The 27,615-nt window shown below is 34.9% G+C and overlaps 1 protein-coding gene across 6 annotated transcripts in view; it reads left to right on the forward strand.

Moving 5' to 3' along the window:
* The window catches only part of LOC149782236 (high affinity cGMP-specific 3',5'-cyclic phosphodiesterase 9A-like), a 127,518-nt gene that overhangs the window by 59,654 nt on the left and 40,249 nt on the right, over positions 1-27,615 (forward strand). For all 6 annotated transcript variants that reach the window (XR_016414284.1, XR_016414285.1, XR_016414282.1 and 3 more), the window contains exons 3-7: positions 798-849; positions 14,247-14,349; positions 16,980-17,119; positions 23,867-24,008; positions 25,887-25,982. Coding sequence is in view for 2 of the 6 variants with exons in the window: in XM_089933616.1 (XP_089789742.1) it covers positions 798-849; positions 14,247-14,349; positions 16,980-17,119; positions 23,867-24,008; positions 25,887-25,982 (533 nt within the window). In the remaining 4 variants the exon portion in view is untranslated. The remainder of the gene's footprint in view (positions 1-797; positions 850-14,246; positions 14,350-16,979; positions 17,120-23,866; positions 24,009-25,886; positions 25,983-27,615) is intronic.

Raw genomic sequence — 27,615 nt, forward strand, 5'->3', positions numbered from 1 at the left:
TGGCCATCCTGAAAATTTAGTTGTCACTATGCCTGACTTGAGTAGTCATATCAACATGGGGTATTCACTAAATGATTTCTTACGATGTCTCATTGTTTCTAAATGAGATTTCTGCCAATTGAGTGACCATTATGGCCATCACAGCAGCCATCTTGAACATCTTATTATCACTGCTTGTCTTAAATTGAAAGTCATTTTGACATTGGATTTCAGTCAGAAAAGTTCTTATGGTGTTTAGTTTTTCCTAAATGAAAATTATGCAAACTTACCCACAAAATGGCCACCCTGTTGGCTATCTTGAAATTATTGTTCTCTCCTCCTCCCAAATGGATGGCTATATCAGCGTTTGGATTTTCACTGGATTTCCACTTTATATGGTACCTAGTTGGTCCTCAATGAAAATGGTGCCAGTTGTACATTCAATAAGGCTGCCACAGTGGCTGTCTTTAAAATCTTTTTGTCACTACTTACCAAGAATGGATGGTCATATTTACACAGGGTTTTCAACAAAAGACTTCAAAAGATGCCAACTTGGTCCTGAATGAAAATGGTGCCAATTGGACATTCCACATGTTCACCACAGCAACTAATTGGAAAATCTTGTTATTGCTGAAGAATACCTTTAGATGGTTTCAACACTCAGCAGTGAAAAGGAAGAAATAGTCTTATCTGGAAATTCTTTTTTCCCAGTAGAGTGTCAGTTTCATTTAGGGACTCTTGTTGTGTCTGTCTTTGTGTGTCAGTTACATTTTATCCATTGTGTATAATTTTGAAGTAAGAGTTATCTTACCTTGCAGGTGTGCCTTTAGCTGAGCAGTTGGGACTTGATGTCAGTGCCGTAGAACAGAGGTAATGTGTAGACCCATTTAAAAACCCTTTTAATTCACCATTTTTAGTACAAAAGCAGTTTTTGTTTCTTTTTTAAAATATTATTTGGGTATATATTTGATGCTACTTGTACAGTTATTTCTAAAAACTTGTTCTTTGCTATCTCAATAGTTGTGAAATTTTTGTGCTTTTTTATGTACAAAACACTTAGACTGCTATTATAATATCTTTGAAATTCCTGAAATGTCATGAACTTGGTTCATGAACAATTCAAGTACTTTGATGCACCACCAAGATATTTCTTAATAATGTATATGAAATTTCTATATCATTATATTCATAAAATGTTCATGAAAATTCATCATACAAACTTCTCACAATATTAGTGAAATTTAAATAAAGGTGAATAATTTTTCTTTCTTTAAATGATATGATACTGTATAAATGTTCATAGAGATCTTTTATTCAATACTTGTGTACTTCACCTGAGTAGTTTTGGATTAATATGAGAAAATATTTTCAGGCCAGCAGGAACAAAATGTATTTGCTATAAAAGCTTTCAATGACTTTGTTGTAATGTTTTTGTCCATTACTGTCATAAACTGCATATTCTATTGACTTAGTCACTGGTTGCCAATTTGCCGTCAAAACCGAAATATGTAAACGATTATCCTGATTGGATGACTTTGAAAGAAGACATGATATGATTGGTTAATATACACGCAAGATTTCAGCAGTTGAGCCTCCTTTTCCCCACAAACAAAAGAGCACCCAAATGGTTCTGCAACAAATAAAAAAAAATCGAACAAAAAGGTGGACTCCCGTGGAATGGACAGATGAGAATATTTTCAATATCATTTCTTTTAAGTAAATAGAAGTGCAGAGAAGCGATTATGAAGAATACGAAGGAAATGATTTGGTGAGAGCAAAATTAGGCAGAAAAGCGTACTCAGCCAGGATCATCATAATTTTGTGGTGAGTATCATTTTCTTGGTCAGTTATAATTATTTCAGTGGAAGTTATATGGATATTTTACCGGTTTTTATATGTCATCATATTAGTTTTAACCAAACTAATGACAAAATAATTTTTTCTGACCCAATTTAAACATGCTTTTCGAATTTTTGAAAATCACTAAACATTATCATACCCCCAGGTTTTGATCTCCATACATTGATGATAGAAATTTAGCTGTTCAGTATTGTCTTCTGTTTCATGACATTACTATTTCAGTGAGTTGGTGTAATTTGGTAAATTAAAACCAAACAAAATAAGCTAGTTAATGTGTCAAATTTTACACAGTACAGGCAACAAATAACAATGTGATGAAACTGGAAGCAGCAGTACACAACATGCAGAGTCAAGTGGATGCATTAGTGACATTAGGGCCTATACCACACAAATCTGACATTTTAATTTTTGAAAGCATGAAAAATAACCTTATCTGTACTAAAAATATTCATATACGATGTTGTCCAAAATTTTGTCATATTTTATTGATTAAAACATTTGACTCCTGTGACTATACCTATGGCTAGTCAGCTTCATTTAAAATAAAACTAGTGACAAAATTCTCCAATAATATAAATTCTCAGTAAGTTGTGTATTAAGTGTAAGGGATTAAATAATTTTGAGCTGGATCATAACTATTTCAGTAAATAAAGTGGGGTACAGTAATAATATGCTAAAAGCTGAAGACAATGTTGATCAGAGGTTATCTGTACTAATAATCTAACTTTATCTGTCTTTCAGATCAGACAGCGGAAAAATAAAATAAAAGGAAGAAGTTGGTAGGTTAAGGAATGAAATTTGAAAACTGGAGGTACCTATGGCCAAGATGGAAGAGACATTAAGTAGTGACTTCTGTAGCAATGTTAAAGATCCAAACAGTAATCAGATGGAACAGCTCAAGTTGGAGATGGAGACATTGAGTAGTGACAATGGGCAGGATTTCGATTAAATTATAGGCCCTGAACATCTTCGCAAAAGAGTTATCTGACAGGTCAATCTCAGGGAAAAAGATCGGTCAAGTCTGGAGAAACCCATGGAAAGACAGCCCCTTGATGATAAAAGTTAATTATGCTTCAACATTTGATTGAACACAACTGCCCCAGTATCTCTTGAAAAATTTTCAAAGAAAAATTACAGAACATACAAAAAGTATTGCTAAGAGTCAGTTTACATGTTCTTTGTTGCATGTTAGAAATTTATCTGAAATTAAATAAAGTTTTTAAGATAATACGTTGCATTTTGTACTGTTTTGAAAACCCCACATCTAAGGTAATTTTATGATTCAGTATTTGTAAGTTTGTCATATAATCAAATTTTTTAATAGGAACTGTTCATGAAGTCATGTATCATTCATGAGAAACTTTGTTCATCATAGTTCATAAATTTGTTCATGCACTTTTTCATGAATGATGATGACCCAGTTGTGAACTTTTGTGAACTGTTCATGAATTCAGTTCATGAATATTTCATGAACTGTTCATGAACAGTTCTTGAATTCAAAATTTCATGAATTGACCATTTTCAGTTCATGCATATTCATGAACAGGTCATGAACCTGTTTATGAACTTTCATGAATGGTTCATGAACCCAGTTAATGAATAATTCTTTAACAGTTCATGCCAGTTCATGAATGTTTGTGATCATTTTGCAGGCCTTGGGTGGATAAGCAACAAATTAACAGATTTTGTGCCAATAAATTGTGACTAAAAACAGATGAAATTTTAAAAAAAGTAATTCAAAGTAAGCAAAACATTTTGATTTTAAACATTGTATCCACTGTTGTCATCGTATTTCTTTTGTTTAGGCTCCATGGTGCATTTGATTAATATAAACTTTGTGATCAAGATGAATTCCAGATGCTTTGCGCACATTAGCAATCAGATTTCTCAATCATAGTCACAGCTGTCCAAGAGATATATAATCGAGTGCACCCAGAGTAAGTCTTTCTTTTTGGACCATTTCTTAGAGACATGGAAAACACCCTGTTGATTAAGATTATATCTGGTTTAGCAATGTTATCTTACAAAATATTCTGCTGTATGGAGTAAAATACTAGATTCACTAAAATCTTTTCTAGAGATCTGACCACCAACTGACCCTTGCATGTGCTGAAAGCAAAGGTCAAACCCATAGCTGCATAGGTGCAAAGCAAAATCATTTTTGTTACACTGTCTGGGCCACATATTATAAATAAATGGCTCTTGAAAGATAATGAATGGATGGAAAGATGTTGAAATATTACATTTAGAAATAGGGGTCAAATTTGGTTTGAAATATTACAATTACTTTGTAATAGCGATCAAACTTGGTAGATGGTAACCTTTCATTAACAGCCATCAATGGTGCTGGAACTAACTTGGCTGTTAAGAGAGGTGGATGTTTAAGCGAGGTAGAATTGAAGTGGAAAATAAGAGTTGGGGAAAGTCAGACACTTAATGCTTTGTATGAGAGGTGGATGTCTAAGTGAGGTGTCTGTTAAAGGATATTGCATTAAAGACATTATTCACATTTGATATAATGTGCAGTCAATGCAGATCTGCAGAAAAAAAAATATATAGGTCACTTTGTTTTCTTTCTAGTTTCCTGAAAACAGATTAGAATGAACACATGTAAATCTTTTGTATTGATAAATTAAATCGGAATTTTCATCGATATCCTTGACTCTTTAGGTAATAAATAGAAGAAATCTGCAGTTGAATAATTTCCTTGATGTGCTTACTGTGGCATGCCTACTCAACATGAAAGGTTCACCCTCCACAAAGGGAGATGATTCAAGTTTATCCTGCCTGTGTAACATAGCAAGTCATGTAGGAAGTTATATATAGATAGTATTAAACAATTTTCAGCTTTGACCTGGGGCAAACACATGCATATACCCATTGTAGCCAAAACCTATCCATATTTGCTAGCCAAGGTTCCGATAACACTATCTACACATTGGCATATCGAGTAGATATTTCTGTGCTTTGTGTCTGTGAATTTCATTGGATGCGGCAGCAAGCCACCACATCCAACCAAAATTAAGTTGTTCAGATTTGAACACTGTTCCCACGTGATCAAGACAAGGGGAGCACACAACTTGAATGGACTAATAAATATGCAATTTTCAGTGTGGTTCCATGATTGCACAAATACCTTTCACTCAAACACACCTGACATGGCTTCCCTCTTGTACATAGTCATACTTTCGACGTTAAGCTTCCAAAGTATCATTTTTAGGTCAATTGCAACCACCATTTTTGGCAGATGTACAATGCACCACGCTGTTGGTTAATTGGCATTACAAACTAAAGGAAGTAACACATGAAATCCAATAGATTTCGCTAGGACAAAGCACCGATATAGCTGTTCGATCTGCCAAGGTGTAGATAGGGTTATCGGAACCTTGGCTAGCGAAGATGCCACCTATCAAAATGAAAACTGTATATCCATCAACTTGTATACAGTTTCAAACTTATCAATGAGTAGAGAAAACAAATCAACAAACAGCAACATAGATCTTTTCTGTAATTACCCACTTTAGAGTCATACCAACTTCCCAATCCAAAATGCATACAAATCTCTACAACCTCTGATTTTCAGATATGTAAAGATCTTACCATATATACTCACTTATAAGTCTAGTCAAAAACGTTCCAGACCTGATGTAGCATAATGTCCAGTAGATCAGGGTCTGTTTTGTTTGTTCTACTGATTACTCCTAGCAGACTGCACAGACCCAGATCTGTTGGTGCATTATACAACAGCAGATCTGGGTTTGGGCAGTTTGCAGTTGGACTCGACTTATAAGTGAGTATTTATGGTATACTGAACAAAAGTTGAGAGATTTCATATCTAAGGCTGTGACAGCTGCATCACAAATGTTACTTTATTGAACAGGAAAGAGGACCGTGAATGGACTGACTTCCCATAAAATTACTCACAACAAACAATTTGGCAATTATTTAAAAACAGTGCTTAGAGTATTGTAGACCAAAAATAAATGTTTCTGGGCTTAAATCAACCCCTTTTTCTACATACAACATGAAATCATGCACTATTGACAGTATGTTAAATAATAAGTATGGCTGTCTTGTCAGTCAAATATTTACCCCATAGCTAGTATTGTTTTTCAGTGTTGCAACAGTGAGCCAAACAAATAACATCCTGCGGGCTAGAGATCACATTCTGGTGAACCATGTTTTGTAATAGAGGACTAATGGAAAATGAACATATGTGTATATGAAATGATTAAATGCCAAAGGGAAGCTACTACAAGATTAATACTTTAATTTGATATCATCTGGCTCCCTGGGGAATCTGCAATTATACTAAGTAATAGATACAGTTCAATGTCTCCTTATCTGAATTACAAATGGAATGGATCAATTTTCATTCTGTAATGAAGTTGACCACTGAAGGGAGTTAACTTTATCAAACTGACAAGTGTTCCACCGAACTTATCGAGTTATGAGCTTGCTTCAGAATTTCAGCATTGGGTTTATACCACTGATGTTGATTGATGACATCATGTGCTCTCTCTCTCTCTAACACACACACACACACACACACACACAAATGGACACATTTTGCTCAGAAAAGTCAAGACAATAAAATGAAGAGATTTTAAAATCTGATCCTTGCTAGACATGAGAAGTACTTGCATAAATGACATTACCATCATCACAGGTCAGTCTGCTTTTTTATTTTAAAAAATCCATCTTATTCCTTTTTGTATTGCATGTAAATGGCAAGATGTATGTGTCACTTTGTAACAGTGACAACAACGGCATTAATGGCATCAGTGACAACAATGACATTAGTGGCATCAGGGACAATAATTGCATTATTGGCATCATTGACAACAATGGCATCAGTGACAACAGTGACATTAGTAGCATCAGGACAACAATGTGATTAGTGGCATCAGTGACAACAATGGCATTAGTGGCATCAGTGACAACAATGTCATTAGTGGCATCAGAGACAGCAGTTGCATTATTGGCATCATTGCCAACAATGGCATTAGTGGCATCAGTGCCAACAATGGCATTAGTGGCATCAGTGACAACAATGACATTAGTGGCATCATTGACAACAATGTCATTAGTAGCATCAGAGACAACAGTTGCAATAGTGGCATCATTGACAACAATTGCAATAGTGGCATCAGAGACAACAATGTCATTAGTGGCATCAGGGACAGTAATTGCATTAATGCCATCAGGGACAGTAATTGCATTAATGGCATCATTGACAACAATGGCATTAGTGGCATCATTGACAACAATGGCATTAGTGGCATCAGTGACAACAATGACATTAGTGGCATCAGTGACAACAATGACATTAGTGGCATCGGGGACAATAATTGCATTAGTGGCATCATTGACAACAATGGCATTAGTGGCATCATTGACTGTGTTTTTAAAAACCATATATTTTCTTAATCACTAACTGTATTCAACTTAAACTATTGTAAAATTTTTCTCTAAATATTTGCCTAAAGTTAATACCAAGATATTCAAGGATTCCTTGTCATTTCTGTTTGATCATTATCATAATGTCATTAACAGACTGCAGACATCCCAATCCGAGGAACGCAGTTATTTATTTTGTCTTAAAGGTTGTTTTGGTTTCTTAATGTGTTTGATTTAGTGTCGATTCTCATTTACCAAATATAGTTTGTGTTACTGATAGAAGCAATAGACTTAATGTCTTACTATAATTAGTAATGAAGAATATATCCTTCTGTTGTAGTAAATTTTATGTCTTGAGAGGTAAATCAAATATATACATAAATGATTAGCCCTTATTGTAGTTATCTCCCCTGATTTTGTTCCCTTGATTATAATAATTGAAGCAATAGAAGACAAAACCTTCTCAACAGTGCTTTCTCAGCAGTGTTACAGATGTTAATATAAATTCTTGAGACATATAAAAACATTAGGATTATTTATGCCATTATGTTGATGATAATAGAATGGACCCAGAAACACAATATCTGTGGAGTCTTGGGGTATAAAAATACAAATAAAACTTTTGTGTCCTAGTACTTAATGCTGATACAAAATGTAACATTTTTGGTGTCCCAACACTTATACACACAAAACATTTAAAAACAAAATTGGCAAGATTGCCATACAGCAGTGACCACCAGTTGATGTTTGGCTATCACATCAGCAAACTGGTATTAACTACTGTGACTATTTTTAAGTTATTTTAAGTTATTTTTTGCATGTTCATATTTTCCATTTTCTCAGGTACGAAAAAGCTTAAAGGTAAACAAAGACTTCATAATTAACAGGGGACCTGTACTATGGTGTAAAGTACTGACACTGAAAATCCTGCATAGTGTCACTTATATCTTTGTTTATTCCCAAAAATATTAGATGCATTTTAGCTAGCTGTCCATTACTGTTTTACTTACTTTGATCCCTGCTCAAAAGTTAGCATTTTTCAGCGTGATAAGCAATCCTTGCCATTTTTCAGTGATATAAGCGATCCTACAGAGTGATGTAATCTGTATGAAAAGACACCTGTTTAATTGTATAAGGCACATAATCAGCTCATATTCACATAACTGTCATGTAGTCATTAAAGAATGATTATTATTTTGACTAAAATTCTGAATATAGATTGACTAAGATCATCACGATTCCATTTTAGTTTTGTGTTTGGCTTAACACAGAATTATAATTTTCTGTACATTAGTGATTCCACTGTTGATTTTAGCATGCTGTTTGTTTTGGCATCTAATTTTGTTTATAACTTACTAATTTGTCTTTTGTTTTTTGACTGGAATCCAGGCTAATTATTATTTAAACCCTCAAACTGGCGGGGTTAAGATTAAATTGGGTGGCAGTGCTGGTACCCATTTGTTCTACTACGTTACTCCACACCAATTAACTGTTTTAAAATTGAAAGTAGGTTGAGAAGGTCAAGATGCCATGCACAGTAGTTGTATAAAATTAATCACTTTGTAAATTCTTTATCATGTATTGAATTTGTAGCCATCACTGTTGTGGTTTTTCCAAGTGTAATTGCCTTTTACTCAGTATTATCATGATTTTCGTCACTGAGTAAAATTTTACTTTTTTAAGGTTGCTTACATCAAAGCAAACTTCCTCTGAATTTATATGGTTTTTAGTTATTTTCAAAGCGTTATTTCTGAAACTTGTTTGTTGTTTTTTTTAAAGATATTATTGATGTTTAGTGCAGAGGTGCCTATGATTCAAAACCAAGTGATTTATTTCATTCATCAGTGTATATTCGGTGACACCATGATGTAGAAGGCTCACTAAATTTGAGCATTGAACCAAACTCTATTTTTGTTTTTGTCATACTGTTATTACCTTTGAATGAGTTGGGTATTTATATTTTCAAGGCAAATAATATGTAATTATTGGTGACTTTTGACAATTGTAATGTAATAATGCCTAAGTTGACAATAATAAACTATAGCACATAAAGGAAAGTTACTGTTAATATGGTCAAACAACCTGAAAATGCTCAATTTGTGTCATCAGTTGATCGGATTATATATGTTTGAATTAGGTAGAAATCATATGAAAACAGGTATAATAAACATATTTATTTATGTTTTTAAACAAATTATGTTAATATATAACATTTCCAATTAATAATTCATAAGGATAGTCCCTTATCAACCCTGAAGTCCATTCTTTTTTTTATTGACATTACAGTCAATACAATATGTTAATTGATCTATAGAAATATCTATGGTGTCCCAAGACATATTGCACATGAAAAAATTGCTGTGATTTCGTGTCCCAACTTTTATTGGTCATAAAAGATATACTTTTGAAAATAATTAGGGGTGTTCCATGACTTAGAGTGTTCCAGGACTTGCCATCATTATGGTAAGTTCTTCCATTTGATCTTATGTATGTTGAGCTCACTTTAGCTCTCAGTACTCTCAGCACTTTGATTATTGGCTTGCTTGACATGCCATTGATATTTAGCCCTGCTTAATGGTAAAATGCTTTTATTCAGGCAATTCATTAAAAAAAGATACAGGAAAATAGATTTTTTGGGATAATGAAGGTTTTATGAAAAGGTGTCATAGTCAGGGTTGTTAATTTAATTATATATTAAACCAATCAATATCTACCAATTCCAGTCATCAATAGTCTACAGCTTTTCACACCATCAGTCCCATGACTTTATCATGATTAGATATTTATGCCATTCAAATGCTGTTAAAAGAACCTGTTATCCATTAGAGAGGTTTGGTTGTCCTAAGAGTACCACAGTGCTGTGTGCCTATGTGATGTTAAAGTAAAGAACTCAAGGGGGTACAAAATAGATTTTATGATAATACTGACTCTCTAATTTTGAAAAGGAAATTATATATCTTTTACATGAGTGTCAAAACCTGTAACAGTTAGTAACAGGAACATGTGATATGCACTTGATTAATATAGTATCAAGGGTGCAAATTTGAGTTCATGCTTTATTTCAGGAAGAGATTTAATGATGGTGGTACTGTGCCCATATTTCACAGAGTTATGGCCCTTGATGTTCTTGGTATATATTTTGCAAATGCACAGCCTTGTGAATAATTTGCTTCAATGTTTTGCGTAAGATTTTAACCAGATTTGCAGTAAAGCTTCATCTTAGCATGAACTTGGACAGGATCAACATTCTGCACGTTTCTTAGAGTTATGGCCCTTGATCGTCTAAGCATCGTCATTACTAATACACAACATTGTGAACACTCCAGCATTTGCATTTATTATTAAATTTCAACTAAATTGGTGGCAAAGTGTGTTATAGCCTATGATTATCTTTGTGTAGGCATTGCTTATGCACCATGTCTTGGTTATGGAATTGCTTATGCACTGTGTCTTAGTGTATGCATTGCTTATGCACTGTGTCTTAGTGTAGGAATTGTTCATGCACTGTGTCTTAGTGTAGGCATTGCTCATGCACTGTGTCTTAGTGTAGGTATTGCTCATGCATCATGCCTTAGTGTAAGCATTGCTTATGCACTGTGTCTTAGTGTAGGCAATGCTCATGCACTGTGTCTTAGTGTTGGCATTGCTCATGCACTGTCTTAGTGTAGGCATTGCTTATGCACCATGTCTTAGTGTAGGAATTGCTTATGCACTGTGTCTTAGTGTAGGCATTGCTTATGCACTGTGTCTTAGTGTAGGCATTGCTCATGCACTGTCTTAGTGTAGGCATTGCTCATGCACTGTGTCTTAGTGTAGGCATTGCTTATGCACTGTGTCTTGGTGTAGGCATTGCTCATGCACTGTGTCTTAGTGTAGGCATTGCTTATGCACTGTGTCTTAGTGTAGGCATTGCTCATGCACTGTGTCTTAGTGTAGGCATTGCTCATGCACTGTGTCTTAGTGTCGGCATTGCTTATGCACTGTGTCTTAGTGTAGGCATTGCTCATGCACTGTGTCTTAGTGTAGGCATTGCTCATGCATCATGTCTTTGTCTAGGCATTGCTCATGCATCATGTCTTAGTGTAGGCATTGCTCATGTACTGTGTCTTAGTGTAGGAATTGCTTATGCACTGTGTCTTAGTGTAGGCATTGCTCATGCACTGTGTCTTAGTGTAGGCATTACTCATGCACTGTGTCTTAGTGTAGGCATTGCTTATGCACTGTGTCTTAGTGTAGGCATTGCTCATGCACTGTGTCTTAGTGTAGGCATTGCTCATGCATCATGTCTTAGTGTAGGCATTGCTCATGCACTGTGTCATAGTGTAGGCATTGCTTATGCACTAGTTCTTAGTGTAGGCATTGGTCATGCATCATGTCTTAGTGTAGGCATTGCTCATGCACTGTGTCTTAGTGTAGGCATTGCTCATGCATCATGTTTTAGTGTAGGCATTGCTCATGCACTGTTTCTTAGTGTAGCATTGCTCATGAATTATGTCTTAGTGTTGGAATTGCTTATGCACTGTGTCTTAGTGTAGGCATTGCCCATGCACTGTCTTAGTATAGGCATTGCTCATGCATCATGTCTTAGTGTAGGCATTGCTCATGCACTGTCTTAGTATAGGCATTGCTCATGTATCATGTCTTAGTGTAGGCATTGCTCATACATCATGTCTTAGTGTAGGCATTGCTCATGCATCGTATCTTAGTGTATGCATTGCTTATGAATTATGTCTTAGTGTAGGCATTGTTCATTCACTATTTCTTAGTGTAGCATTGCTCATGCACTGTGTCTTAGTGTAGGCATTGCTCATGCATCATGTTTTAGTGTAGGCATTGCTCATGCACTAGTTCTTAGTGTAGGCATTGCTCATGCAGTTTCTTAGTGTATCATTGCTCATGTACTATTTCTTGTGTAGCATTGCTCATGCACTGTGTCTTAGTGTAGGCATTGCTCATGCACCATGTCTTAGTGTAGGCATTGCTCATGCACTAGTTCTATGTGTAGGCATTGCTCATGCATCATGTCTTAGTGTAGGCATTGCTCATGCATCATGTTTTAGTGTAGGCATTGCTCATGCACTAGTTCTTAGTGTAGGCATTGCTCATGCACTTTCTTAGTGTAGGCATTGCTTATGCACTGTGTCTTAGTGTAGGCATTGCTCATGCACCATGTCTTAGTGTAGGCATTGCTCATGCACTTTCTTAGTGTAGGCATTGCTCATGCACTTTGTCTTAGTGTAAGCATTGCTCATGCATCATGTCTTAGAGTAGGCATTGCACATGCACTAGTTCTTAGTGTAGGCATTGCTCATGCACCATGTCTTAGTGTAGGCATTGCTCATGCATCATGTTTTAGTGTAGGCATTGCTCATGCACTAGTTCTTAGTGTAGGCATTGCTCATGCATCATGTTTTAGTGTAGGCATTGCTCATTCACTCTCTTAGTATAGGCATTGCTCATGCACTGTTTCTTAGTGTAGGCATTGCTCATGCACTGTTTCTTAGTGTAGACATAGTTCATGCACCATGTCTTAGTGTAGGCATTGCTCATGCACTATGTCATAGTGTAGGTATTGCTCATGCACCATATCTTAGTGCTCATGCACTGTGTCTTAGTGTAGGTATTGCTCATGCACTATGTCTTAGTGTAGGTATTGCTCATGCACCATATCTTAGTGTAGGCATTGCTCATACACCATGTATTAGTGCTCATGCACTGTGTCTTAGTGTAGGTATTGCTCATGCACCATGTCTTAGTGTAGGCATTGCTCATGCACTATGTCTTAGTGTAGGTATTGCTCATGCACCATATCTTAGTGCTCATGCACTGTGTCTTAGTGTAGGTATTGCTCATGCACCATGTCTTAGTGTAGGCATTGCTCATGCACTATGTCTTAGTGTAGGTATTGCTCATGCACCATATCTTAGTGTAGGCATTGCTCATGCACCATGTCTTAGTGCTCATGCACTGTGTCTTAGTGTAGGTATTGGGGTTGGAAAGTTGAGGTCAAGATCACAGAATGAAAGAAGAAAACTGGTTTCAACACAATAACATTAGTTCTATATAACATACCTGGCTTAAACTTTTAAGTAATTTGGCCAGACATTTGCATTATGGTCTGTAAGAATGGAATTAGTTGTCTGTATGAATAAGACAGTCTCACCTATGAGGCAGTCCACTGTTCAGACTCCCATGAAAAGTGTTATATTTAGGAAGTAATCTTTGTAATCTAATCCACTCTTTTCACCAGATTGCTGAAATTGAATTTTGCAGTGTCTCAGGTCCAAGGCATGCCTCTTATTTTTTTAATTTATTTTTTAAAATTTATTTTGAATAGAGTTGTATCCCCTGACATTTAACTTCAAATCTTCACTTTATTTTGAATAGAGTTATATCCCCAGACAGTTAACTTCAAATCTTCACATGGACTGTTCGCTTGTCACTAACTTAGAGCAATTACCATTGAACAGGTATAGTCTCTTTTAGAAGAGTTATTGCTCCTGGATTACTTGACCTCAAGAATTTAGTTTCTACAAGATAACTTCATCAAATGTTTTTGGATTTAAACCAGATTTTGCATGTCTTGGATGAGACCTTTAGTTATTTTGATTTGAAGCATTCCATGACATCTTTACAGGAGTGATGGCTCCACATTGTCTGTCTTACAGTCTATCATTTTTGTTGCATAGATTTACTAAGCTTTGTTGCATTTCAAAAAAAATATTTTTACTAATGAGATCTTGAGTTAAATTTAATGTGTTCTACATTATAATTTAGTAGAGTTATGACCCGTGAATGAATGATGTGTAACATTTTCATTTAGTAGAGTTATGGCCCCTGAATGCCTATCTGCTCTAAACTGGTTTTCCAACAATACTTGTAATGTTTAAGATCTTGCTAAGCTAATTACAGAGGTCAAGGCCTTTGTGATGCACCCATCACTAGTAATTATAGTATTTATGTTATTATTGCCTAAATTTACAAAATATCTTTTAATGGAATTACAGGCTTTGTCAGCTGGAAAGAAAGGTTTACATAGATAGTGGAGAACTACCAGTGAGTGTTCAGCAAATGAAGGAGAAAATGGAAACCTTCAGAGACAAATTACAGGTAACCATGGCAACCAACTTTTGGGAAAATAACCGTTCAAATTATGTTTAATTTTATTAACTATATCTCTTAATTTTACCTATATACTGCTATTATTATGTCAATAATAATGCACTTTCTAAGATGTTTGGTCGTTATTATGGTGATTAATGACATCTCAAAGAAAAGGCAATTTATTGTACATGCATGCCCTTCCATTTGACCAGTCTTGGTAGTTTCTTGACATTGAGATACCTTTCAGAATCCTCATCATTGCTTGAAAGTGTAACTTTTGAGAAATATTACTGCATTTTTTCCAATGAAAGGACCATGCTTCATCCTAACCCCATCCTGTTCTTTGAAAATGTCAAGCTAGCTAAGATGGTCTCACATGCCTTGATTTTTGATCCACCTTAGTGTTTGTCTTTTTATGTCAGAAGTTTGAAACGTATGAGACTTATTTGGTGTTCATACTTTTTGAATGAGATCTTAATCTCTCCTATGTAAATTTTGAATGAGACATTAATCACTCTTATGTTAATTTGAATGAGATATTAATGATCTCCAATGTTAATTTGAATGAGATATTAATCACTCCAGTGTTATTTGTATGAGATATTAATCACTCTTAACGTTAATTTTGAATGCAATATTAATCACTTTCCCTCACTTTAATCCAAGTCTAGTGCATGTCATGGCTTCAAACCCATACCACACAATTCCAAGTCCTGTGGCAATGAGGAAGTGACAAAACAGCAAGTGAGGATAACACTTAAGCTGCAGCCATGAACCTGCACACAGCTCAGGGCATAGGGTTGCTTTCTGCTAGACTGAAGCAGCAGTGGAACTTGGCAGCCCCCTGCTTATCAAGCAGCCCTTTTTTTAATATCACTTTTCTCACCTGTGTAGCGTGAGGAAGGGGCTAGAAAAGATGTCCTAAGCATAGACTGCTTCATCTCTCCCTGGCCAGTTTACCATGGCTGGCAGTTGGTCCATCCTTGCAGTCAAACATCAACAAAAAGGAAAAATATGATGGTGCTCAAATTAGGCACATGCAATGTTCAAACTCTTTTGGACAATTCCAAAGCTGATAGACCAGAGAGTTGGACTGCACTGGTTGCTAGGAAGGGCCAACTGTCAGAAGTGGGTGGCAGCTATACATTCTGCTGGAATGGCAGTGAGGCAGGTGTCAGATTCACAGTGAAATAAAATCTAGTGCTCAAGCATTCTGGCCTTCCCAAGGGCCTCAGTAATTGCCTAATGACTTTCCAATGGGAAACAAGAAGAGTGCCATGTTGATCAGTGCCTATATTCTAACAATGACCAAACCAGATGATATGAAAGACATGTTCAAAGCACTTCTATGATGCCTTGAAAGCTGTCTACGGCCCCCAGTCTTCTGGGTACTCTCCCTTCCTCAGTGCAGATGGGACAACACTGCTTACTGACAAGGCTCAGATCCTGGAGCAAGTGGCTGCACACGTCAGTGATGACCTCACCCATCCATCATCCATCTATGATGAAGGCATAGAACACTTGCCTGAAGTGGAAACTAATGCTGAGCTGGACACTATGCCTAGAGTGCAAGAGGTTAAGAAAGCCATCAGTCAGCTGTCCTGTGGAAAGCCCCAGGATCCGATGGCTTGGATAGGTTCATTGAGACATGTGACAACTATGGTCTCATGATCAGTACCAAAAAGATGAAGTCATGTACTAATCAGTTCCTGGGAAGCTTACATTGTGAACCCAGTATCACAGTGAAGGGTGTTGACAGTTTCACTTATCTGGGCAGTCAACATCAAGGTCATTGAGGTCAAGAGTAGAATTGCCAAAACCAGCTCAGCCTTCAGGAGATTACATGGAAATGATTGGGACTGCAGAGGAATCAGTCTTATGATTATGGCTGAAAGTGTAACCTCTTTGCAGTGCTCACCATCCTCTTGTATTCCAGTGAGAAGTGGACTGTCTATAGCAGACATTCCTGACAACTCAGTTCCACATGAGTTGCCCCCTACGGATTATGCAGATAAGGTGGCAAGACAAATTCCTGATATTGAGGTTCTCATGAGGGCCGGTATGAGTTCTGTCTTCACGTTGCTCCAGAGGGCTCAGTTTAGATGGGCAGGACAGGATTTTAAAAAAAAGCAAACTCTGCGAGGGAAAGCATACTGTTGGAGGACAAGTGAAGCACTTCAAGGACTCGCTGAAGGTGTCCTTGAAAAACCTGCATATCAACAGTGTCTCACAGAGGACTGTTGCACAAGACTACCCTCCTGATGATCACCTCTGGCTCTCGCACAACAGAACAGCGGAAAATTGCGGAGGCAGACATAAAAGGTGTCACTCATAAAGCCAAAGCTACCAACCCCTGTGTGCTCCACATCCAGGAGAGATTTCCATTCCCAGATTGGCCTCACTAGTCATCTCCATACACACCACTTAACAACAGATAACTGAAGCTGTGGTCATGATTGACACAGATAGATAAAAAAAAATATATTGAGTAAGATATTAATCACTCCTATGTTAATTTGAATGAAATATTAAACACTCCTATGTTAATTTTCTATATGCTTTCTAGTGCTTATCATCAACATGACTATTTCTTCCATAATAAGTCAGTGAGGCTGTACTTTGTCTTTTTATTTCAGGGTGTTGAGCATCTCAGCTGGCTTGGATTATTTAAGGACCTGACATCAGGTACAACGTTACAGCCCTTCTGGGACAAAAAGACACTGTGCAAGAGTGAGGAACATAAGCAAGCTGTCTATGAAAAATTCATGAAAATGAGGTAAGCAGATGGCATAAGCAATCTGTCTATAATAAAAATTCATGAAAATGAGGTACACAATTGTCATTTGGATGTGAATTTACTGACACAATGGATGTACATTTATTGATGCAATGATGGTTCATGCCCCAATGTTTTGCATCTCAGTTTTTGATACACATGAAGATAAATAAAACAATTTAATTCGGTCAGTCTTACAGTTGTATGCCATTATTGATAATCTTACTTAAAGCCATTTATATCTTTAATCTTATTGTACTGGATATAGCAGTCTCACCTGTTTATCAACATTTTTTTAATGTTATTAAGGTAGTTAAAATGAGAACAGGGGGGCTCTGATGTTTTGGCCAAAATAACCTTTATCTTTGGCTAAAATAATGCAGAGTTAGTGAAAATAGAGAAAGATGGATGTAGAAAGCTCATAATGTACATGTATAACGTACATGTGCTTTTAAATTTCTGTCTTTGCATATTTACATGTCAGATGATTACAATACTGATGGAACGCTATGTACTCTTGAGTGAGCTTCACCACAGTTGTTGTAAAACATAAAATGGCAACTTCAGAAACAAGTCAAACAATGTTTATAGTCTGCAGCATTGATCTTAATAATTGATATTATTAGTAATGGACCCTGTTTAATTCTGTTGGGCTAAATAATTGATATTATTAGTAATGGACCTGGATAATTCTATGGGCTTAATAATTGTTATTATTAGTAATGGACCTGGATAATTCCATTGGGCTAAATAATTGATATTATTAGTAATGGACCTGGATAATTCCATTGGGATAAATAATTGATATTATTAGTAATGGACCTGGATAATTCCATTGGGCTAAATAATTGATATTATTAGTAATGGACCTTGTTTAATTCCGTTGGGCTAAATAATTGATATTATTAATAATGGACCTGGATAATTCCATTGGGCTAAATAATTGATATTATTAGTAATGGACCTGGATAATTCCATTGGGATAAATAATTGATATTATTAGTAATGGACCTGGATAATTCCATTGGGCTAAATCATTGATATTATTAGGAATGGACCTTGTTTAATTCCGTTGGGCTAAATAATTGATATTATTAGTAATGGACCTGGATAATTCTATGGGCTTAATAATTGATATTATTAGTAATGGACCTGGATAATTCCATTGGGCTAAATAATTGATATTATTAGTAATGGACCTGGATAATTCCACTGGGATAAATAATTGATATTATTAGTAATGGACCTGGATAATTCCATTGGGCTAAATAATTGATATTATTAGTAATGGACCTTGTTTAATTCCGTTGGGCTAAATAATTGATATTATTAATAATGGACCTGGATAATTCCATTGGGCTAAATAATTGATATTATTAGTAATGGACCTGGATAATTCCATTGGGCTAAATAATTGATATTATTAGTAATGGACCTGGATAATTCCATTGGGATAAATAATTGATATTATTAGTAATAGACCTAGATAATGATATTATTAGCATTGGACCTGGATAATTCCATTTGGCAGAAGGCATCTGCTTTTGATTGGGCTACAAAAAATTAACTTTTCAAGTATCATGGGCTAATTTAAATTTTGTTGAGAGCATTGTAACTTCTGGCATTGCTGGTCATCAAATTTGCACCAAAACTGATTACAGAGCCTGCAGCTTCTTTTTTTAACACTTTCTTTGAAGTTATAATTAACACAAACATTTATATTTACTTTGATTAATAATGCAATTTGTTGAAACAAAGGAGGGGTGGGTTATGGCATGAAATCAATTCCAGGTGCAATAAACTTTGGTTTTTAGGGCATCTTTGGGTAATAAATTAATGACGACTTTAAAGCTAGATAATTGACCTACTACTGTAATAAAGTATGCACAAGGCTTTAAGGATGTTTTACCAAATTGCCCACTAGCATGGACCCAAGTATGTATTTATTGACCCAGTACCAAATTAAATCAGGGAGTTGGGAATGGGAACCAAACATTTCACCTTAAATGCTGCAGCTGACAGTAAGTGATGCCATTTAAGTGTATATATATATATATATATATATATATATATATATATATATATATATATATATATATATATATATATATATACTTTTCCTAACAGTAATGAAGATGTAATCATCATGTTCTTTTCTGCAAATAAATGTTGATGCTGGCTTGCTTAAATAGAAAATTGGACCAAGACAGAATCAAGATAGGACGTAATGATATTAGTGTGCACAGACAGTTGTGATTCTGTTATTCTCTTGAATAATGTACTGTATATAGTCACTTATATGTTGAGTCCAAATGCAAACTGCACAGACCCAGGTCAGTTGTCACATAATATTCTATTAGATCTGGATCTATCCAGTTTGTTAGGAGTAATCCGTAGAACAAGCACCCTGATCTGCCATCACATTTATGGATCTGTGTTGTTTACAGTTGGACTGGACTTCTATGGGAGTACGGTACTTGTTTGGATATTGTGCTTGTTTGGTTGTATTCTGCCTAACCTTATTTAAGTATAAAGATGTAGAAATTCATTTCATTACTGCATTTTTCTCTCCTTTTCACATGTTGATAATTCGATCAATGGAAATCTGTCGGATTTGAAGTGAAATCTTTTGATAAGATTTGCAAATTTCCTGATTTAACCTTTCTGTACTGTAACAAGTATGTTGAAGGAATATTCATATAATCAACATCAGTCTGTCTGTTTTATTGATTTAAACACTCCAGAAGATACATTTTCTTTTTAATTTTGACCAAATCATCAAACAAAGGCTGATATTAATTTGATAAACATGTTTTGCTTGAATTGTTCAGGATTTATAAATGAAATTTTATAAATTGTCTTTGTTGCTCTTCAGAAACAGTTACCTAATTTAGCTTACATTAACTTTCTCCTTGCTATATTAATGTGTCAATCATTCACCATCTTTCCTCCTAAAGTATTTGTAATGGTTTTAGGCTATCATAAGCCCACTCCTTACTTTTCAACAACAAATTATTCGGCAAACCCTGCTACTGTATCTAAAGAGAATAATGGCAAATTCTCACAATATAGACCTAGTACAGATCCTAGATATTCAAATTCTCACAATATAGACCTGGTACAGATCCTAGATATTCAAATTCTCACAATATAGACCTGGTACAGATCCTAGATATTCAAATTCTCACAATATAGACCTGGTACAGATCCTAGATATTCAAATTCTCACAATATAGACCTGGTACAGATCCTAGATATTCAAATTCTCACAATATAGACCTGGTACAGATCCTAGATATTCAAATTCTCACAATATAGACCTGGTACAGATCCTAGATATTCAAATTCTCACAATATAGACCTGGTACAGATCCTAGATATTCAAATTCTCACAATATAGACCTGGTACAGATCCTAGATATTCAAATTCTCACAATATAGACCTAGTACAGATCCTAGATATTCAAATTCTCACAATATAGACCTGGTACAGATCCTAGATATTCAAATTCTCACAATATAGACCTGGTACAGATCCTAGATATTCAAATTCTCACAATATAGACCTGGTACAGATCCTAGATATTCAAATTCTCACAATATAGACCTGGTACAGATCCTAGATATTCAAATTCTCACAATATAGACCTGGTACAGATCCTAGATATTCAAATTCTCACAATATAGACCTGGTACAGATCCTAGATATTCAAATTCTCACAATATAGACCTAGTACAGATCCTAGATATTCAAATTCTCACAATATAGACCTGGTACAGATCCTAGATATTCAAATTCTCACAATATAGACCTGGTACAGATCCTAGATATTCAAATTCTCACAATATAGACCTGGTACAGATCCTAGATATTCAAATTCTCACAATATAGACCTAGTACAGATCCTAGATATTCAAATTCTCACAATATAGACCTGGTACAGATCCTAGATATTCAAATTCTCACAATATAGACCTGGTACAGATCCTAGATATTCAAATTCTCACAATATAGACCTAGTACAGATCCTAGATATTCAAATTCTCACAATATAGACCTGGTACAGATCCTAGATATTCAAATTCTCACAATATAGACCTGGTACAGATCCTAGATATTAAAATTCTTACAATATAGACCTGTGAAAAAATATGCCAGTCATATGTATAGTAATATTATTTGATGTAAATTAAGTATTTCACTTCATTATATCTCTAATACTGAGAGTCATTATATTGTCATTCAGCCCATATTGTCATAGCATTGATGGGCTAATTGACCTTACGCCAGAAGGTAGATCACTCCGTCTACCGAACACGTGACTTGACAACGTCTTAACCTCCGACAAACATTCTGTGAAAATGGCGTGCATGATAACATTAAAAGATATACCAGACGATATTGGTGAGCAGTATTTGCCATATGAAACAACATTGAGACAGAGACAGAAAGCGAGAGCATTTATCCATTGCTTGCACTTCTCTAAGTTACGTCGGTATGCAGAGAACTTGCCCCCACGTATCTGGAGAAGTCGCCCCAGAGTGGTTGGAGAAGTCGCCCCAATTGGTTGGAGAAGTCATCCCAAAACTTGTCACCCAAATAACCTTTTTATAACACAATTAAGTCATCTTTTACGTGATTCATATTTATATATATATATATATATATATATATATATATATATATATATATATATATATATATATATATATGCGATCACAAAAAAGATATTAACTAAATTAAAGCAATATCACAGTAATATTTATAAGGACGAAATTAAGTCTGTATATAATCTAATGAATGACGACAGCATAGTGATTAAAAAGGATGATAAGTCAAACACTATTATTATTGTTAATCAAGATGATTATGTTAAAGAAGTTGAACGTCAGTTAGAAATTAAATAAAAAATTTCAACATGCATTAATGAGATTGCTAAAAATAATAATTCCGTATGTGAGGAATTTGATACTTTCCCTCTTAACATACGTACACCTCAAAAATAATAATTCCGTATATGAGGAATTTGATACTTTCCCTCTTAACATACGTACACCTCAATTCTACATATTACCCAAAACTCCTAAAAATCCTGACCATGCTTTACCTTTAAATTTTCCAGGACGACCCATTATATCAGGTTGTAATTCATATACTGAAAACCTATCAAAATTTATTGATAGTGTTTTACAACCTTTAATGAAATCACTTCCTTCACACATTAAAGTTACAACTACTTTCATTAAAAAGTCAAAGTCTATTCCACATCTATCTGATAATTTAAATCCTTGTATCATTAGATGTAACATCACTATATACCAACATTTCGCATGCAGATGGTATTGAAGCATGCAGATATTTTCTTGATAACATTCCTAATAATAGCACACTATCTAGCAAAGATATTTGTAAAATAATAAAAACTTATCTTGGAAAATAATTATTTTCAATTTAATAATACGAATTACGATTTTTAGATGACATATTTATGATCTGGATTCATTCAACTGAAGAACTGAAAAAAATGATTGATCGCCTAAATCATTTTCACCCGACGATTAAATTTACTTATACTGCATCTAGTACGCATGTTTCATTTTTAGATGTAAATGTAATAAAAAATATTGATAACACTATCTCTACAAATATTATTAAAATGCATCTAATGATTTGAAGAGCAGAGCAAAAGGGACAGATAACACTTATTTTTCGTTAAGTACAGAAGCGGAGTTGATCAAATGGAAAAGTTGAAAAATTGCAAATTTTATAAATTTAATAAGTTATTAAGTTGAAGAAAAACAACAATAAATAAAGCCTTAACCATGTGGCTGTATCTCAGAATTACTATATATGATCCTTGGGGCGACTTCTCCAGGCGAAGTGGGGCGACTTCTCCAAACCGTTGCGGAATTAGCAAATATATACAATAGCCAAGTCGATATTGACAGAATCAGCTTGTCAGAGGAAAATGGCGGACGTAAACAGTGTCTGGAGGTGTGTATAATAGCGCTCGCTGATTGGTCAATCGAGCAGAATGATTGACAACTGGCGATAGGTCAATTCAAATACAGTGGTTTCATTTTGGTAATGGTGTCAATCATGATACCACATTATATCTGGAATCATATTATAATGAAGGCATTGTAATCAGGAAGATCTCTGTTTTGGAAACTTTTCCAATGATAATCCAACCCCTTTTTTGTAACAGATTTGCAAGGTGGGCATCATGTCTTATTGAATAAAAATACTGTAATTCATCATTTCTCTTGCCAAGATTCACTTTCTTCCACATTGACCCTTGGCATATATCACCAGCTGAAGCAGTGTTTTAATCAATTGCCCTCTTGTGGATCAAAGAGTTTTTGCACTTCGCAAGAGAATCTGATCCATAAGAGAACTCATTTGACATATTTGGTATTCAGTATTGTGATTTACATTATATATACAAACTTTGTCTCAAAAGAAAAACTTGTTTGAGTTAATAATTAATTGGAAAATCTTACATGTGGCAAGTAACCTTATCTATGGAGGTCACTGTGATTATTGCCAAGTATCTATCTAGGTAAATATTACGAGCAATCTGGTTGGATCAGTTGTTTCTGCTGCAATTAATCAGATAGCTCAGCTGTAGATACAGTTTTGGCTTGCTACATAATGGGATCCATGGCCAGGAGGGATTGTAACTCTATTCCAAGGTACTTTATAGTGAGGGACTACTGTATTTTATAGAGATTTTTTTCCTTCAGTCATCTACAGATTACTGATGAGGTGAGGCAGTATTTGCGTAAACCCACATTTGACAACTGGCAGTGGGATGAACCTGAGATGCTTGTATTGCTGCAGCAAATGTACATAGATCTTGGACTTATATCCAAGTTCAACATTGAGGTATCTATACTAGTGTTGTATTTATTACTATATCAAATGTACTTGGACTTGTATCCTAGTTCATCAAAGAGATATATACTAACTAGTTCATTAGAGAGGTAAATCCTAGTTCTGCACAACAAGATGTATACTAGTTCAATATGGAGGTAAATCCCAGTTCTATACAAAGATGTATAAATAATTCAATATGTAGGTAAATCCCAGTTCTAAGATGTATACTAGTTCAATATGGAGGTAAATCCCAGTTCTATGCAAAGATATATACTAGTTTAATATCGAGGTCAATCCCAGTTTTACACAAAGATGCATACTAGTTCAATAGGGACTTAAATCCCAGTTCTATGCAAAGATGCATACTAGTTCAATAGGGACTTAAATCCCAGTTCTATGCAAAGATGCATACTAGTTCAATATAGAGGTCAATCCCTATTCAACATAAGAGATATCTTTACAAACATCATTATCTTCTGATGCATAGATAATTGATTACCAATCAAATTAATTTGCTTACGTGATGTTTTATCCAAAACAGAATTCAGTTTGAAATGCGCCAAAAATCCATAATCAGCAGAACTTGGTGCACAGCTGAATTTTGACCAAAGCTAATCACATAAACTTTAATCTTTATTTATTATTTCATTGAAATTGACCTAATGCTTTACCAAATCAGATCAGTTATTTATTTCACAGAATGTGATCAACTGCTTGATGAAAATCAATTAATTGGGGTTTTTTCACTGAAAGTGAGCAGATGCTTGACAAAATCAGTTAATAGGAACAGAACTAATTGGTATAATTTCTCATATAATATCCATCCAACTGCAGACAGTGATTACACTGATCTTTGGTTGAATAATTCATATGAAATTTCTTTACATTTATTGATACTACAGGTATGTAACAAAAAGAAAGAATTATAAACAAAAATTAACGTTTCTTTGATTCAGAGGTTCATTTTTTACATTTATTAAAGTCGTGTGCAAATTAAAGAATTTTAAACAAAAACGCTTTTTTGATTCAGAGTTGAAATTCTTTATATCTTCATATTATGTAACAAAATTAATGAATTTAAATGAATATCGTAAGTTTAGATTTGGGATAATACTTAAAAATATGGACGAGTCAATGCCCCATAGACCACAGTGCTAAACATCTTTGTACTATTTTCCGTTGAGAGTTAATGTGCTGATTCTATTTTGAACCATACATTTTTTAACTTGACAAAATGTAGATCCTGACAGCTGGATTTGTTTACAGCTTTAATACATAGCATAATTAAATCCACCATGATGTTTCATTTTAATAGCATCTTCAAAACAAGAAAATTTCCTTAGAAGTCTATGGGATTTTTTAAAATTGGACAGCTTTTCACAAGTCTAGGTATATTCTGTACATAGTAAGATGCAGAATATGCAGATAATTGCAAAAGTGTGTGTGTGTGTGTGTGTGTGCATGTGTATGTGTGTGTGTCTATGTGTGTGTGTCTGTGTGGTTTAATGGTACATAAGCACAATCCTGGCTGTATAATGTTAAGTGAAATATGTGAAGGTAAAAGATAGACCCTTCCAAATAACAGTAAACATGTACTTCTGTAGAATAAAAGATATAGTAATTCAGATCGCAGTTTAGTTACTTGCATCTGTGATGATGTTTGAATTCAGTACAGAAAGAATGAAAAATAAGTGAAATGACCAGATGTTTTTTTAAATATATTTTTGACTATTTTTAGTTAAAAAATATGGTTTCCAAAAGGGGTTACAGAAAATTTCACCACTGACATGGTACTGAGAAATGAGAATTTTTTCTTATTAATTTTACATGAAATAAGGTTTTGATTTCTTTAATTACAGTGTAATTTTAGTTTTATATTTGTTTCAGTTCCCAGTATTGGCCCAGTGGTTGTTTGAGGTGTATCGCCACTACAACCAAGTGCCTTTTCATAACTTCAAACATTGTTTTATGGTTGCTCAGATGGTGAGTATTCATTTTATTGTCTTTTCCGTCCCTAATTATATTTGTAAGTGTAAGTTTTTCTATCAGGATATAAAGGCAGAGCTTAATCTGGGTTTCCATGGTGATAGGCAACTGACAAAACAGTGCAATTCAGGACTGGACTCTAGTCCATTGCAATAAGTTAATTATACTGGCAAAGCTGTTACCCATTTGAAGCTTGGTCAGCAGGAGCAATGAAGGGTAAGTGTCCATATGAGTCAACAGGAGCAATGAAAGGCAGATGCCCTTCTTGGTCAAGAGGATCAGTGAAGGGCAAGTGTCCTGCTTGGTCAACAGGAGCAGTGAAGGGTAAGTGCCCTGCTTGGTCAAAAGGAGCAGTGAAGGGCACATGCCCTGCTTGGTCAAAGGGAGCAGTGAAGGGCAAGTGCCCTGCTTGGTCACAGGGGCAGTGAAGGGCAGGTGCCCTGCTTGGTCAAAAGGAGCAGTGAAGGGCAAGTGCCCTGCTTGGTCAACAGGTCTTTTCCTTCAAAAATGTGGAAGGCATAGTTGTTGTTATTCCATCTGTCAATTCATTCATTTATCCATCCATTAGTTTTCCCATCTGTCTGACTGCTGTATTTTCTATTCCACCCTGTAACTTTGATCAATTTATCAATTTATAACACTTCATACAGTTTTTGTATTATCACCATTATCATGGTTTTGGTCATGTTTTTAAGGTCATAGGTCAAAGTACTGATGCTATATGTTTTAGGACAGGAAAGAATTCACAGATTTGCTTGTTCGTATGCTCCAATTCTTACAAGTCTGAACTAATACAGTAAACGACAATATACTGTTGTTCTCCCTTGTTATAATGTGCTTTGGTAAAACATGATATGATATATAACATGGCACAGCTGTAGATCCTAAGACCAAAATTGAACCAATGTGTTGGAACTTGTTTGTCAAATTTTTGACAACATGGGTTGAAAGAAAACAACATGAAGCTTAGTATTTTATTATTATTTTGTTTGTATAATGTTATTATTTGACACACTTCAGTTATTTCCACCATACTATGGTTAAGTATATATACAGTTCTTGTTATGTATTGGTTTGGTACATAATGTGGTTGGGGGTTACGGATGCCAACTGCTGGGTTAAAACAAGGGAGAGATGCTTCAGTGTCATCAAGTTTTAATGAGCTTTAAATTTTACCATATTAGTGCAACATAAAATGTTAGCAGCTAAGTGGTTATCAGAACTGTAAATAACTAGTGGTAGTTTTATCTTATCAAGTAAAAATCCAAGATCTTTTTGTGGGTGATGCTACATTAATACAAGCATAATGAAATAAACAACCTGATGGCAGATTATGCTACATTAACACAATCGTAATGAAATAAATAACCTGATTGCAGATTATGCTACATTAACACAAGCATAATGAAATAAACAACCTGATGGCAGATTATGCTACATTAATACAGGCATAATGAAATAAACAACCTGATGACATATTATGCTACATTAATACAGGCATAATGAAATAAACAATCTGATGGCAGATTATGCTATATTAACACAGGCATAATGAAATAAACAACCTGATGGTAGATTATGCTACATTAATACAGGCATAATGAAATAAACAACCTGATGGCAGATTATG

Source organism: Sinohyriopsis cumingii, chromosome 15 (assembly GCF_028554795.1).
Source record: "Sinohyriopsis cumingii isolate HCF-2022 chromosome 15, ASM2855479v2, whole genome shotgun sequence".
In the NCBI taxonomy this organism is placed as follows: Eukaryota; Metazoa; Mollusca; class Bivalvia; order Unionida; family Unionidae; genus Sinohyriopsis; species Sinohyriopsis cumingii.